The sequence below is a fragment of the Podarcis filfolensis genome (genome assembly GCF_964270895.1).
Source record: "Podarcis filfolensis genome assembly, chromosome: Z".
Classification (NCBI taxonomy): domain Eukaryota; kingdom Metazoa; phylum Chordata; class Lepidosauria; order Squamata; family Lacertidae; genus Podarcis; species Podarcis filfolensis.
This window is the reverse complement of record NC_139617.1, coordinates 32,706,108-32,722,413: the sequence shown is the minus strand read 5'-3', so window position 1 is coordinate 32,722,413 and position 16,306 is coordinate 32,706,108. Positions and strand designations below refer to the sequence as shown.

The following is a 16,306-nucleotide window of genomic DNA, read 5'->3' as shown; positions in this document are numbered from 1 at the left end:
CCGCAGGAGGGAAGAGCTGCTTTTGCACTCAGGTCCTGCTTGCAGGTTTCCCCTGTTGGCATCTGGTTAGCCACTGTGAGAACAGGATGCTGGACTAGGTGGGCTGCCTTTGGCCTGATCCAGCAGGCTCTTCTTATGTTCCTCAGCCCAGCTGCTTCCACACCCTTTCAACAGCTATTGCCTTCTCTGTTCCATAAAAAGAAAAAAAAAAAGCAACTCTGTTTTTCCAGCTCAGTCCTCCCCATCTAACATTTTCTGTACACTAGCGACCTAATTAACCCAGTTTTTTTCCTGGCAGACCAGCCAAAGTAACAGCAACCTTGTCTGACTTGCAAAGTTGAAAGGTCTCCGTTTGCTGCTTCTCCCTGATGATTTCCCTACAAGGGGAAATGAAGTCAGAACCAACTCCTCCTCTTAACTGTTTTCTAGCTGCCTCCCATTCTTCCCTCACCCCTGTCTCTGAGGGAGCTTGCAGCTGAAACACTAGTGTTTGTGTGTGCAAAAGAGAAAAATCAGAGATGCCCTCAGCATGGAGGGGGATCTGCTGAAAATGGTTGCATAAGAATTTGGCAGCTCTGAGCAGGGTTTGAAAATGCCAGACCACCGAGAGGCTGCTAGAATGTAAACAAGACCAAATGCTTGTATTTTCTCTCTCTCTCCACTGTCCAAAAAAAGAAACATTCTGGAGCTTTTTGCTTTTTTTTTATTAATGCACTCCTTATCAGGCTTAGATGCATTCCAAGCTAGGCTTGCTGGATGCCTCCCCCCCTCCCCTCTTCAACTCCACAGAGGCCCTGCAAGTCACTACATAATAAATTTACTTGAAGTTGAGGCCTTGGGTTTTTTTGGGTGGGTGGGGGTTGCATTTCAGCTGCTTACTGTACTTTTCAGAATGGCCATTGTGTGTGCCAGTTTTCTTGAGCTCAACGTGCAGCAGGATCTTGCAACCCTGTCGTTTTTGCAGTGCATAAGGGGGTAAAAGCAGCAGCTGCTACAGAGGAAGAACACAAGAAAAATAAGAAGAGATGAGTTGCTGGATTAAGCACCTAGTCCACCATCCTGTTCCTACAGTGGCCAGCCAGATGCCCCAAATGGGAAGCCCCCAGGCAGGATCTGAGCAGAACAGCAACTCTTCCCTCTTGCAGTTTCCAGCAACTAGGATTCAGAAGCGATTCTGCCTCCAGCTGTGGAAGCAGAGCGTAGCCATTGCGGCTAGTAGCCATTGATAGCCCTGACCTCAATGCATTTGTCTAATCCTCTTTGAAAGCCATCCAAGCTAGCGACCATCACAGCCTCCTGCAGGAGGGAGTTCCACAGTTTAACTATGCACTGCATGAGTAACTCTTTCATCTGTCCTGAATCTTCCAACATTCGGCTGCACTAGATGACTACAAGTTCTTCTGTTATGAGAGAGGGAGAGAAACTCTTCTCTATCCACTTTCTCCACACCATGCAGTTTTGTACAGTTCTATCTTACTCACCTTTTGTCTCAACTACTGCACCCTTTCCTCATAGGGGAGTTGCTCCATCCCCTTGATCGTTTGGGTTGCCCTTTTCTGAGCCTGTTCCAACTCTGTTATTCAAAATATGCAATTTTGTACTATTGCAGAATTCAGTTTTTAGACTGCAGAATTTTTTATTTTTTTAAAAAAAAACAAGTTTAGATTCCCCACTGGCCTGTTTGTTAAATGCATTGCAATCTCTTTCTCTGTTTCAGGGGATGCTCATTGAGGGCCCATCTGGGCCAGAAGGACCAGCGGTGAGTTGCAAAATATATATATTCTGTGCTTTCTCCCTACTTTCTCTCACTTAGCACAACCTTGTCTCTTTGTGTGTCTTTTGACTGCTGCCTGAGTGCAGCTGTTCTCTGGGTTCAATTACTTCCATATGATGGGCATGGTTCTGCAAGCCTTGTGAGGTCAATTTGACCATGCTAAAGTAAACACATCCTTCTCATACTTTTCCTGTTCAATGTGTGCACACACACACACTCTCTCTCACACACACTTCCTTTTGTCTTGCAGCTAATTTTCCTTCCTTTTTTCTTCCACATCAGGGTCTTCCAGGTCCTCCAGGTACGACTGGTCCAATGGGTCAAGTTGGAGATCCTGGCGAAAGGGTGAGTTATCTTGCAAATTTCCGATGCTCAGAGCACAGGGAGTGAGCCCTAGTACAAAATGCTGCTGCTGTCTTTCTGCAAATAATTTTTCTGCCTTGATCTGAAATCACCACTAACCACACCTCCGACATTGATGGGACCGAGAAGATGTTCTTTCTCAAGGATCAAAGTGACTGGGCAGGTTCACATAGGGAGATAGGTAGTTTGGGCCCAATTTCTCCATCTGAAGTTGTTCCCTAAGGAGATTCTGGCTGAAGCTGAATCAGAAGTAAATGTTCAAAAGTTGAGTTGAAATATGTTAGCATAAATCACGCTGGATGACATTCTAAGCAAATTTGATTCACACAGAAATTGGATTTCATGGGAAATGGCGGTTTCCTTTGCTGGCCTGCCAGAGCAAACTCAACAAAACTTCTTTGTTATTATTATTACTACCCAGTGTCCAGATCTCACTTGGACCACAACAATTGACATGGGTTTCTGTTGCAATACGATGCTTGCATTTGTAAGATAATGTATTTTGTTGTTTTTAAAAGCATGCTTAAATTGAGTTTTTGAACATAAGCAGAGCAGGCTGGATCAGGCCCATGGCCCATCTAGCCCAGCAGCCTGTTCTCACAATGGTTGGACAGTTGCCTGTGAGAAAACAGCAAGCCTGAGCACAAGAGCCCTCTCCCATGCACATGGTTTCCAACAACTGCTATTCAGAAACATTACTACCTCCGGCTGTGGAGGGCACCGCATAACCACCCTGGCTAGTAGCCATCGATAGCCCTCTCCTCCTCCATGCATTCGTCCAATCTTCTTTGAAAGCCATCCAGTTAGTGGCTGTCACTTCCTCCTTGTTCCCTGGATGCCATGTAGTTGCAGGGAGAAGGCTCCCTATGTGATTCTGACAATGGCCAGCAGGAGGAGCTCCAGTGTGCAATCTGTTTCTTCTAAAAGGATCCTCACCACCCCTGCCATTGGTGTAATAATCTGGGATAAATTTTCTGCTCAGTTTGGATTATTTCCTGGGCTGGCAATTGTTTCCGCTTGAAGTTCAAAAGCAACTCTGGATGCCTTTCTTATGACACCTACTCTAAGCCTATGTGACATGGTTTTAGAGCTCTTGTTCAATAAACAATGCAGATTAATCTGCAGGCAGCAGTCAATATACCATGTTATATTGTGTGCGAATAGTTATATGCAACCCGTAACGCACAACACACAAACACACATTTCAGGTTGTACCCAGGGATGTAAGATGGTAAAGAAGAGACTGAGAGGAGTTACAATTTGTTGTTGTTGTTGTCTAGTCGTTTAGTCGTGCCCAACTCTTCATGACCACATGGACCAAGAGCACGCCAGGCACTCCTGTCTTCCACGGCCTCCCGCAGTTTGGTCAAACTCATGCTGGTAGCTTCGAGAACACTGTCCAACCATCTTGTCCTCTGTCATCCCCTTCTCCTTGTGCCCGCAATCTTTCCTAGGGAGTCTTCTCTTCTCATGAGGTGGCCAAAGTATTGGAGCCTCAGCTTCAGGATCTGTCCTTCCAGTGAGCACTCAGGGCTGATTTCCTTAAGAATGGATAGGTCTGATCTTCTTGCAGTCCATGGGACTCTCAAGAGTCTCCTCCAGCACCATAATTCAAAAGCATCAATTCTTCGGTGATCAGCCTTCTTTATGGTCCAGCTCTCACTTCCATACATCACTACTAGGCTTTAACTATACGGACCTTTGTCAGCAAGGTGATGTCTCTGCTTTTTAAGATGCTGTCTAGGTTTGCCATCGCCTTTCTCCCAAGGAGCAGGCGTCTTTTAATTTCGTGACTGCTGTCACCATCCGCAGTGATCATGGAGCCCAAGAAAGTAAAATCTCTCACTGCCTCCATTTCTTCCCCTTCTATTTGCCAGGAGGTGATGGGACCAGTGGCCATGATCTTCGTTTTTTTGATGTTGAGCTTCAGACCATATTTTGCGCTCTCCTCTTTCACCCTTATTAAGAGGTTCTTTAATTCCTCCTCACAATACAATAGCCATCTCCAAATATCCCAAGGGCTTTCCCATGGAAGATGGAGCAAGCTTGTTTTCTCCTGCTCCGGTGGGGAGGACCCAAACCAATAGCTTTGAGTTACAAGAGAGGAGATTGCTACCAAACACTAGGAATAATTTTCTGACAGTAAGAGCTGTCTGACAGTGGAATGGACTCCTTTTGAAGATTGTGGACTCTCCTTCATTTGGAGGTCTTTAAGCTGAGGCTGGATGGAGATGCTTTAGTTGAGATCCCTGCATTGGAGGGATTGGGCTAGATTACCTTTGGTGTCCATTCCAACTCTTTCATTTCTATGATTCTGCTATGATTGGAGATATAAGAAGGCCTTGTTTTTCATCCCACTTGCATTTGTTGCACGAAGCACTATTTCCCCTCCACTGCAGTTTGTTTCCCACGAAAACCAAACAACGGTTATTCATCTTGCTGTCTAGTGTGACAAAATCATGGCACATTCCTAGTTCCTCTGGGCACAGTGGTGGAGGAAGCTGCTCGGGCGCCTGGGGTAGTGCGCCACGGGGGGGGGGTCACCTCAGGGTCTCCGGGGTCTGCCTGCCTCCTCCCACTCATCTGCCCTACAGGTGGGGGGGGGGAGGCATCAGTCAGACCGTTTGGGCAGCGCAGAGCCTGTGCACGCCCAAGTCACCGCTTCTCTCCCAGGAGAGACGCAGGGCTCAGGTGCGCTGCAGGCCCCGCTGTAAGTGCCGCCTGGCATTTTGTCACCCCCCTCAGTGGTGACATCCGGGGCGGCTCACACCCACCGCATCCCCCTTCTTCTGCCCCTGTCTGGGCATATGCTGATGTCCAATGGTGGGAAGATAATTGTGCACCTTAGAAATGCAAACATGCAGGGATTCAATTTGTGTGAGATTGTATGGGAAAAATACGGAATAACAGACACAATCCTGCTTAAAATGTATATAGGAAGTGCAGTGTAAGCGATGGAAGTCAATCAATGAAATTTTATTATTATTTTCATATTGAGATATCTGAAGAATAAACTTGAAGAAATTCTTCAAACATTTCTTCTTCTTTTCTCTTTATTTTTTTCTTCTTTTTTCTTTTCTTCTTTTTTCTCCTATGTTCCTTTTTTCATATATATGTGCTTATTTGAAATATATATGTATGTATATATTTGTAACATTTTGCTTATATTTTGTAACAATCATGAAGGGATTCAAAGAGACCTACTGGGTTTCCTTAGTAGATGAGTATTACTGTCACATCTGTTTTACAGCAATTGATTTAGGCCTGACACCTAGTGGCATCCTTGCAACACTGCAAGCAGTTTCTGGGTGATTCTTTTAGACTTTCTTAAAATTGAGCTGCACTGAACATTACAAAAATATATTTCGTTTATTTTAACCTTTCATTGAGTGTGTGGGGAGCGATACAAAACCCTCCCTAAAAATAAGTTATTTAATTGATACTTTTGGGAGAGATTGCACCGTACCATATTTACAAGGTGCAGGTAGTTCCCCCCCCCTTTAAAGTATTTTAAACATTTAAGGCACTCTCTGCAGCTTCTCAAAGACCGCAATTCCTTGAACATCTTGGAAATGATGCCGTCTCACATTGCATTGAGGAAGTGTGGCCAGCAGGGGGTAGTGTGTGGCTCTTTCCACAGCTTACAAATGTCTGCATTCCCTGGTTGATACCCAGTTTTCTTTCTTTTCTTTAATTTTTTTTTTAAATCAGCATCCTCCCTCTCCTAAAATTTCAAATTTTAGAGAAATTCCTCTCTCTCTGCTCCCAGAAATGAGGCGGAATCTCATCCGTGCTTTAGCTGAAGCAGGCCTGGGTATATCATGACCTCAGAGAGATAATTTTTGGGCTTCTTTGTTTCTGATCAGGTTTCCCTTCTGTCTGGTTCAAGACAACGTGCAACTGTTTTTTCTAAACAAATAAGTATGCTTTGCATCTATTAAAGACACAAATCCCTTTATTTTAAAAGAAAAAGGAATATGGTGCTCATTCATGACATTGCAAAAGTATTTTTAAAAATCACAACAAATGCTCCGAAAGAGTTTAGGAGAAGAGATTGCTAGATCAGGCCAGTGGCTCATCTGGTCCAGTGTGCAAGCAGATTCTGAGCACAACAGCACTCCACTTGCGATCCATCCCTGGGATTCTATAAATAACACAATGGTGATGTAATTTAAGTAATTAATTGTGTAAGTCGTGTAATTTTACCACAGTGCATAGTGAGATGAATAGCATAGTTTCTGGTGGAAGACGCATTGCAGTGGAATGGAAACAGTCCTGGATGTGATGAATACAGGGTGGAATATGATGCCTTTGTACATCCCTGGGAGAATAAACTTTATTGTACTGAAGTTCTCACCCTGGGCCAGCAGGGGGATACTGTAGATAGTTTTCACTCAGGTCCACATATGCAAATAAGGGATTGAAAGTGACGTTCAGTGATTGGATAGTTACAGAAAGTTGTTACAGTTGCGTGGTAGTGGAGCTCTATATAAGCAGGCTGGCTGAACCCTTCAGTTCAGTTCTGTTCTGGCCTGTGAATAAACAAGAGCTGTTGAAGAATCGCTGTGTCGTCTGATATGTTCACCCATAGCTTAACAAACTTCATTCTGAATCCTCTAATAAGAACTGATCATACCATTGGTCCATTTCAATGGGGTCCAAATGTCCCTGTTTTCCAGGGACTGTCCCTGTTGTATTGGATCCAAGACCCCTATTTTTGTCCAGACCTACAAACCTGGCCAATCACCTTGCCCCAAGAAAGATGCAGATGGAGGAGAAAACGCAGGCTTTTGGCCCAAAGAAGGAATGGTTGTCTACCCACCCAATAACCTCTTGGACAACAATAGGCCAGAAAAGCCATGGGTGAGACCTGGCCACTATAAAAAACATCCTGATCAAGTTGTGCTCTAGTCTGAAAAATCAGGCGATTGCTATAATTTGGGGGAGGGATTTGGGGAAGGGCAGAGCATCTGCTTTGCATGTGCAAGGTCCCAGATTGAATCTCCAGAAAAGACAACTCCTACTTGAAACCCTGGAAAGCTGTTGCCAGTCAGTGTAGGAAATCTTGAGCTATCTGGACCCAAGCATCTGACTTGGAATAAGTTGGCTTCTTACATTGCTATTTAAATCTGCCCTTGATTTGGAACCATAGGGACTAGAACCTTGTTTATTTTTATGGGAAGGGATGTAGCTCAGTTGTAGAGCACTTCCCATCTTCCCAAGTTCAATTCTGGCATCTTCAGGTAGGGCTGGGAATACCCCTCGCCTGAAACCCAAGAGAGTCTCTACCAGTCAGTGCAGACAACCCTGAGCTAGTTTGACCAGTGCTCTGACTCTCTGTCCTTTGTTCACATTATCATTTGTTTTCTCCCGGGGCTTCCTTCTGCTCCCAGTCCTGTTGAGGGTTGGGTCTGTCAAACGGGTGGCACTGAGCTATTGCTTTTCCGATGCAGCCTCTTGTATTTACGACTCTTCGAGGGCCCAGTAATAATCTTCCCCACGGTTGTGACATGACAGAGCATGAAAGACTCAGCCATGCAGCATCAATCCTGCCTTGTAAGGAAGTCAATACTGCAGCTTGTCCTTTCGGAAGGGGCTGAAGCATGCAGCTCCCTTGGTGGCTCCACCCAGCTGTGGGCCTTGATTCCCTCTGACTTTGTTTGGGGGAGGAGGGACAGGACTTGCACTTCAGGGCAGAGGAGGGAGAGGAGTGGGATTTGTTCAGTCTGCTTTTCAAAATAACATAAGAGTTCCCAGTGGATCTTCTGGTTGGCCACTGTGAGAACAGGATGGTGGATTAGATGAGCCCCCTTTGGCCTGATCCAGCAGGGCTCCTCTTGTGTCCTGAAGTAACATTTGTGAGATGGTTTATATTTTAGTGAATAAAGGAAGATTCACTATAACAGGGGTCCCCAAACTAAGGCCCGGGGGCCGGATAAGGCCCGAGGGACTCGTTTATCCGGCCCGCAGCGACCCCTGCTGCCTGCTCTGACCGGTGCTGCTCTGCACGGCTGCCCACTTCCGGGTCAGAGGAGCACTGGAAGTAGTTTGTGCGCATGCGCAAGCGTTATTTCTGGTGCACATCCGTGTCAGAGGAGGCCTGTGCACATGTGCACAAGCTATTTCCGGTGCTCCTCCGACCCAGAAGTGTGCTGGAAAAAGCGTGTGTGCACAAATATGGGCACGCGCTCCCCCACCCTCTGGCCCACTGTGTGATCCGTGCTGGAGACACTGGCCCGCGGCGTGGTATGTTTGCTGACCCCTGATCTATAAAATTCCCTCTGCTTCCCCCCACTTTTCCTCTCTCAACTAGAAAGGTCCCAAAAGGAAGAGAGTAAACGCTTGGATCTCCACCTGACTGCTGCATCCTGCAGTCTCCACACCGTTAATAAACCCAAAATAGTTGCATTGTCCAAAGTTTTTAACACCTGTTTTATGTTCCTTTCAATTTGCAGGGGCCTCCTGGCCGAGCAGGCCTGCCTGGGGCAGATGGTTTGCCAGGACCTCCTGGGACTATGTTGATGCTGCCGGTGAGCACCCGTTAACTGGCAATTTTGGCAGTTTGCAACTACAGTATAAAGACAACTTTTTTCACACAGGCATTTGCTGTTACCTGATCTTAAGGTCATTTGGCTGTGTGGAGGGGAATTCCAGTGACTGTCAGTGGGGGGGAAGACCTGACTGTTGTAAGATGAGGTGGCAGAAGATTATTAGACCAGGTGACACACACGTCTTTCCTTTACAATCAAAAAGTAAATCTCACAGCCACTTGAAACAGCAGGTGGGGTTTTTTGCCCCCTACAATGTCCTGTTGGGAATGGTGCTACCAATCTACTCTCATTCCCAGCAGCCCTCCAGAAGTGAGATAATGTTGTCCTTCCCACCCCACCCCACCCAAAAAAGGATGTCATTCTCCAACTGATCCTCTTCTTTCTGCTTTCTCCACTTCAGTTTCGGTTCAGCGGGGGAGGCGATAGCGGCTCGAAAGGCCCCATGGTGTCTGCTCAAGAGTCCCAGGCACAAGCCATCCTCCAACAAGCCCGGGTAAGTGACAGGCACCACTTTGGCATGTGGGACACTGGGCCAGCTTCTCTCTACTTCGTTCGCATGGTGGTGGATGGCATAAAAGCAGTAATGAAATTTGTGTTCGTAAAACAACTACGAAATATATCACCCATCAGCTGATGAGCTCTGATTCCTGCATTGCAGGGGGTTGGGCTAGATAACCCTTGGGTCCCTTCCAACTCACCAATTCTATAATTCTATGCTCAGCTGAGTATGCCAGATATAGCTGGATCACCCCTCAGGGAAAGGCTGTGTGAGCAGGGGAGGTTTAGGCAGGTACCTGCATGACATTAGTGTAGACATCTGCTTGCTGTTTGCTCAGGGTGCATTCCAAAAGGAAGGTGCCACCATGCTAAACACCCTGCTTTTAATCAATGTAAGATGAATCTCAGGAGCATACAGCAACCCTAAGAGTGCCTCTCCTGAGAATTGAAGTGACTGACTAGGCAAGGATACACAAGGTCAGGCATTCCTGGGCAGGGTTGCCAGGTCAGAAACTTACCAGCCTCTGATATTTCAGGATTCAAACCCTGAGACTTGGGGGGAAAACCCAGGTGATGTCATTGCAGTGGACCCTGGAGAGAGAGGTTAATTGGGAGAAGGGAGCAGAAGAGGGCAGACCCAACCAGAGTGTCTGTGCTATAATTTGCAGTGCTATCTTGCCTGGCTGAAGTTTGCAAGCTGCATTCGCAGTCTTCCTTTAAAAAAAATATAATAATAAAGAGACTGTCACCCATAGTCCCTGGAGATGGAGGTTAATTGGGAGAGGGGGCCGGAGGAAGGCAACCCTCTACCACTTTGTAGCCAGCTCCTGGTGGGCTGAAGCTTGCAAATTATTATCAAAGGCACTTCTGCCCACCTGGAGATTCAAGACCTCCCCCTGATACCTGAAGGGGACGAGGCAAAGAGGGAAGTTTCAGGTCAGACTAGGAGGTCTGGCAACACCATTCATAGAAGTTTGTAGAACAGTATTGTCTGGCTCTGGAAGTCACTATTTTAGCATTCAAGTGGCCTGCTCAGATCCTAGGCTCAGGGAAAGGGCCATAGCTCAGGCACAGAGCATCTGCTTTATAAGCAGAAGGTCCCAGGTTCAGTCCCCAATGGCATCTCCAGGTGGGGCTGGAAATTTCCCCTACTTGTGGCTCTAGAAAGGCATTTCCAGTCAGCATTCCTGGCATTTCCTGACAATATGGAGTAAGATGGACCAAGGGTCTGACTCTGCATAAGGCCTCCTAGTTACCTCAGCCCCTGTATTCAGAACTATGAGGACTAGAATCTTACTTTTTAGGGGATGGACCACAGCTCAGTGCCAGGGCCCGAGCTTTGCATGCAGAAGGTCCCAGGTTTGATCCCAGGCATTTCCAGTAGGGCAGGGAGAGACCTCCTATCTAGAACTTTGGAAACACAATGTCAGTCAGTGCAGATTGTACTCAGCTAGATGGACCAATGCTCAGACTCAGTGTAAGGCAGTTTTCTGTGTTCTGTGTGGCTGCATGAAATTTAAGCCAGGTCTCAAATCCCACCGATATCAGCTAATTGTTCTTTGCTTTTCACTTTATATATATTTCTCCATACTTTGGATTTGGCTTCCTAAGACCAAAGCAGTGACTTTCCCCCCATTGGCCTTTTAATGGTGGAGCAGTTTAGTTAAACTCACAGCACACAGCTCACTAAATTATCTTGCACTTCTCTCCGCCGCCGCCCCCGCCCTCCCCAATGCATTATGATTGCAGCCCTTGGTTGGATTTTAATTACTGGAGAACACAGATAATTACAGGTCTTTTAAGGGATTGAATTCTTGCAATGGAACAAATTTGTCCTGGCGACGTTATAAAGTGCGGACAGGCCCATTACCTGCCAAAAGATTTATTGACTCTGGCCTAGCTACATGACTTTTTAATTAGTAGTTGAAAACAAAAAACAAAAAAACCAAAGATCCCTAGACTGTGACAATTTCTGAAGTTCTGGATCCTTGCTCTTTTCATAGAGGGCAGCGTTCCCCAACAAGGCACTCTGTAGGTGTTGTTGGAATCCAAGTCCCATCAGCCCTGGTCATTGCCATCAATATTCAGGGGTGATGGGAGTTGTAGTCCAAATAAATGTATAGGGAGCACCAGGTTGCAGGAAGCCTGGCATCAGGGTACAAACAAGGAGCTGCTATTCCTAGATCTGCTCTCTAGTCCCAAGATTCTACTCCTGTAAATGTGGCATTTACCTATTTATTACGTATTTACCGTATTTTTTGCTCTATAAGACGCACCAGACCACAAGACGCACCTAGTTTTTGGAGGAGGGAAAAAAATATTTGAATATCAGAAGCCAGAACAGCAAGAGGGATCGCTGCGCAGTAAAAGCAGCAATCCCTCTTGCTGTTCTGGCTTCTGGGATAGCTGCGCAGCCTGCATTCACTCCATAAGATGCACACACATTTCCCCTTACTTTTTAGGAGGGAAAAAGTGAGTCTTATAGAGCAAAAAATACGGTATTTATTCCATAAAATGTATGTGCCGCACGATTGTAAAAAGAATCTCAAAGTGATTTTAGAAAAAGATAAACTGATAACAATTCTTACTAACAAAAGTTAACCACAATAATTTAAGACTTTTGAAAAGCTGAATTAACAATAGGTATATATATATATATATATATATATATATATATATATATATATATATGGATTCAAACACACATCAACTTTCTGAACATCTGGGGTGGCTTTTCTAAGCAAGAATATTTCTAGCGGCCACTGAATAGACTGGTGTCAATAGGCAGGGAGGTCCAAAGTCTAGGCGCCGCCGCACTAAAATATTGAATTCATACAAATGCAGACAGGGTATTTATGCGGCAGCCCCTGTAATAGCGTCAATTCCACTGATCAAAGTGATCAAAATAAAAAAATTCCCTCCAGTAGCACCTTAGAGACCAATTAAGTTTATTATTGGTATGAGCTTTCGTGTGCATGCACACTTCAGATAACTTGGTCCCAAGTTGTTAAGGGCGTTATATGCTAATGGCAACACCTTGAATACGGCCCGGTAGCAGATCAATAACTAGTGCAGATCTCTGACCACAGGTGCTACGTGGTGACAAGGCCTTGCTCCTGTCAGCTATCATGCTGCAGTATCCTGCACTAACTGCAGCTTCCAGATTGAGCAAAATAGAAGCCCCCACATATTTATCGTCAACACTTTCACCAAGGTAGTGTCCAAAATACTATATAATGTATTTATATAATGAAATCCATAAATACTGGTTGGTTAATATGAAAGGAAAAGATTCGTAATTGCAAAGGCACATCCATGGAAGACAGTTTTCAGAAGAGTTCTAAAAGAAGGTGTGGTTGGTTTCTGCCAAACTTCCACTGGTGGGGAGTTCCATTGGGCAGGGCCTGCCACACTGAAGGCTCCCTGTTTACCCCCCCCCCCCGTGCTTTCTTGAGGCTTAAAAAAAAAGTCCCAGCTGCATTCTGATTTTATCATTTTAACTGACAGTTGTAATGGGATAGCATATAAATTGTCTAGAAAAGTAAAGTCGCTGGGTTTTCTAACCAATGCTTTTCCTACGCAGAGTAGACCCCTCAAAATTAATGGAAATGACTACCTTAGGTTGATTCATTTCAGGGGTTCTTCTCTGAGTAGAATTTAGCTGGGTAACAACCCAGAGGAATTACTTCTGAGTAAACCTAATTCGGAGAGCACCATATGGCTTCACCACTATGAGCAGCTATGTCCTCTGGTTGGCATGCAACTCTAGCAAGGTGACAACTGCAAGTGCCATTTTCACACCCTCTTTTCTCTCTCTCCCCCCCCCCCCCCACAGTTGGCGCTGAGAGGACCAGCAGGCCCAATGGGTCTTACTGGAAGGCCAGGCCCCATGGTAAGTAAGCAGTGCAAAGCTCGCTATTTTATATCTTTCTGTATACATAAAAACCTGAGGCTGTCATCACGTGCTGCAGTCTGCAGCAGCAGGCAGGAAAGTGAGGAAGTAGCGCTGGTGGCTCACCTTTCAGCAAGCAGGTAAAGGTGCTTTGAATGGTGGTTCAGCAAACTACCTCTCCATTTTAAAGGGGGGCTGGAGTTTGGGACAAGCTGTGAGTAGAGGGGGAGGGGCTTTGGGAAGACTACTAGAGGAGCAATAAGAGACAATCTTGGGACATAATGTTCTGCACCTGCCTCCACTGAAGGCTCTAGGTGTAAATATGTGTAAAACAAGCTGTGTTTCTTAAAGACACTAGTCTCTCCTGTGTCCTGCTTTCCCAATGGAAGCACAAACTCTGGGTAAGCATCCGTAACCTCCTGGAGTCTTGTTACCACCCAGCAGAAATTGGGAGTGGCATGTAACAATACACATGGGGCTGCAGGAGGGAAATGCGCATTACGATGCACACGTTGGTGCAAATGATGTGCATTGTTATGAGTGGGAAATTGCTTGCAAAAACTGGTGATTTGGGCATGGAAAGGATGCCAAAATCACCAGTAACCATCATCCAGGAATGAGAAGAGTTGGCTGGGGTGGGGTGTTGGGGTGGGCTAAGAATTTACTGATTAATTTTTCAGTTCGTTCCTTTCCCCTTTCTTTCTGAATATTCCTCTTCTCTTAGGGACCCCCAGGCAGTGGAGGCATAAAAGGTGAATCAGGAGACATGGGACCGCAGGTAGGTTTGTTTGTTTGTTTGTTTGTTTGTTTGTTGCATTTATAGCCTGCCTTTTTCTCCATGGAGCTCAAGGCGGCTTACATAGTTCTTCTGCTCTTCATTTTATCCCCACAACAACCCTGTGAGGTAGGTCAGGCTGAAAGGCAGTGACTGGCCCAAGGTCACCCAGTGAGCTTCATGATGGAGTAAAAAATTGAAACCTGGTCTTCTAGGTCCTAGTGCAGCACTCTAACTGATCCACCACATTGTACTTTCTTTAATCAATCAACACACTCATTTTGAAAAGCCTCTGTTGACTAGGTCCAGATAGGCAGGTGACGTTTAACTCACCTCCTCCCAGGATGGATCACAAGGAAAGATCTGACTCGCAAGCTCTGCCATTAATTTAAATCATACACAATAGAGCCATTTTTACCTATGAGGTGTGCGCGTGCGACTTTGCCCTCCTAAGAAAGGCTGCTCCATTTATCTCAGAAAGGATATGGATACCTAGCAGCTTAATAGGCCCTAAAGGGCCGTCCCTACAAATTAATCTGAATGTGGAGCTTGAAGAGAGTAGTTAGAGGAAGCTATTATCCTCTTACTTTCCCTTCTGAGTTGCCTGTTCAATGCCTTCATCTCACTGCATATAACAAAATGAAATACCTTTAGGAGGCTTAAGTGCTCTGGGGCTGGTGATAAACTGTGCTTATCCCTTTCCACCTTGCAGGGCAAAGATGTTGCTCTTTGCACATAGGTACCACACGGAGCCAGGGACGCGGGTGGCGCTGTGGGTTAAACCACAGGACTTGCCAATCAGAAGGTCGGCGGTTCAAATCCCCGTGACGGGGTGAGCTCCTGTTGCTCGGTCCCTGCTCCTGCCAACCTAGCAGTTCGAAAGCACGTCAAAGTGCAAGTAGATGAATAGGTACCGCTCTGGCAGGAAGGGAAATGGCGTTTCTGTGCGCTGCCTTGGTTCACCAGAAGCGGCTTAGTCATGCTGGCCACATGACCCAGAAGCTGTACGCCGGCTCCCTCGGCCAGTAAAGGGAGATGAGTTCCGCAACCCCAGAGTCGGCCACGACTGGACCTAATGGTCAGGGGTCTCTTTACCTTTACCACATGGAGCCAGGATGACTGCGTCAGTGGCCCTCACTAGGCTTTGCCCTCCTTTGTGATTCACTTGAGGGAAGGGCTGTAGCTCAGTGGCAGAGCATTGGCTTTCCATGCAGAAGGTCCCAGGTTCAATCCGTGTCATCTGCTCAGGTTCATGAGGACTGGAGCCTTACCTCCTTTTTAGATGAGGGGCAATCATTCAATGGCAAAGCATATCAAAATATCAACAGAAATCCCCTCAGTACTGAGCTAGGTTGACAAATGGTCTGTCTCTTTGTAGGCAAATTCCTATGTTCCTGCTCCTATTATCGCAAGTAACTGGGAATATCCATAGCTCAGCAGGAGAGCATCTGCTTGGCATGCAGAAGGCCCTTGGTATAATCCCCAACATCTCCTGTCTGAAACCACACAAAGCCACTGACACTCAATGTAGACAATACTTGAATTCAGTGGACCAATGATCTGACTTGGTGTAAGGCAGCTTACTAACTTTATTATTGTTTATTAAATTTCTATACTGTACTGCACAAAGACCTGAGGAATGAGATCATCACCCCACTCGTACTAACCATCCCAGGGCGCTCAACCACTGCCACAATGTCCTTTCTTCTATCAGATCAAAATGAGCAGATAACAGCAAAGGTTGCTAGGTTCATAGCAGGGGCAATCAGAATAAGGGCCACTAACTGACTGCTGATTCAGGACTTTAAATTGTGCTCTTATATTAAATTTCCTTTTCTGCGTATATTGTAATGTTTTACTGTTGCTATGGCCATTGGCTAATGCGAAAAAAGTTTTATCTCTCTCTCTCTCTACTGTACTGCCCTTCGTCTGAAGATTACAGGGCAGTTTACGATATAAAAACACAAAATACATACCATAATAACAAGCAACAAGGACACACCCACCCACCCCACAGTTTAAATGGCCATAGATTGTTTGATTAGCCAAATGCATGTGAGAAGAGGAATGTTTCTGCCTGGTGCCTAAATGTATTAAATCATCCCTTTATTCAGAGCAGTGAGGACTAGAATCTTACTTTATTTTTTATGAGAAGGGCACATGGTAGAGCATATCCCAAATTCAGTCCTCACTGGCATGGTGGATGAATCATTGGTCTGCCTCCATATACAGCAGCTTTGTGTGTTCCTATGCTTATCTTTTCCCCCCATGCTCTGTTCCATTTGTTTCAGGGACCACGAGGGGTACAAGGACCTCCAGGCCCATCGGGGAAACCAGGACGACGAGTATGTGTGCAGTGAGATTAAAAGCATGCTTGGTATGGTCTTATGTATTGGGTCCACACAGAGTGATCTGGAGCTGTCAAAAGAGGGCAGTCTGGTGGCAAAGTGTGG

General features: G+C 45.8%; 1 protein-coding gene across 3 annotated transcripts in view; it reads left to right on the top strand.

Moving 5' to 3' along the window:
• The window catches only part of COL5A1 (collagen type V alpha 1 chain), a 193,537-nt gene that overhangs the window by 82,499 nt on the left and 94,732 nt on the right, over nucleotides 1–16,306 (top strand). For all 3 annotated transcript variants that reach the window (XM_083596243.1, XM_083596244.1, XM_083596245.1), the window contains exons 10-16: nucleotides 1,718–1,759; nucleotides 2,057–2,119; nucleotides 8,593–8,667; nucleotides 9,089–9,181; nucleotides 13,022–13,078; nucleotides 13,803–13,856; nucleotides 16,145–16,198. In XM_083596243.1, the coding sequence (XP_083452369.1) occupies nucleotides 1,718–1,759; nucleotides 2,057–2,119; nucleotides 8,593–8,667; nucleotides 9,089–9,181; nucleotides 13,022–13,078; nucleotides 13,803–13,856; nucleotides 16,145–16,198 (438 nt within the window). The remainder of the gene's footprint in view (nucleotides 1–1,717; nucleotides 1,760–2,056; nucleotides 2,120–8,592; nucleotides 8,668–9,088; nucleotides 9,182–13,021; nucleotides 13,079–13,802; nucleotides 13,857–16,144; nucleotides 16,199–16,306) is intronic.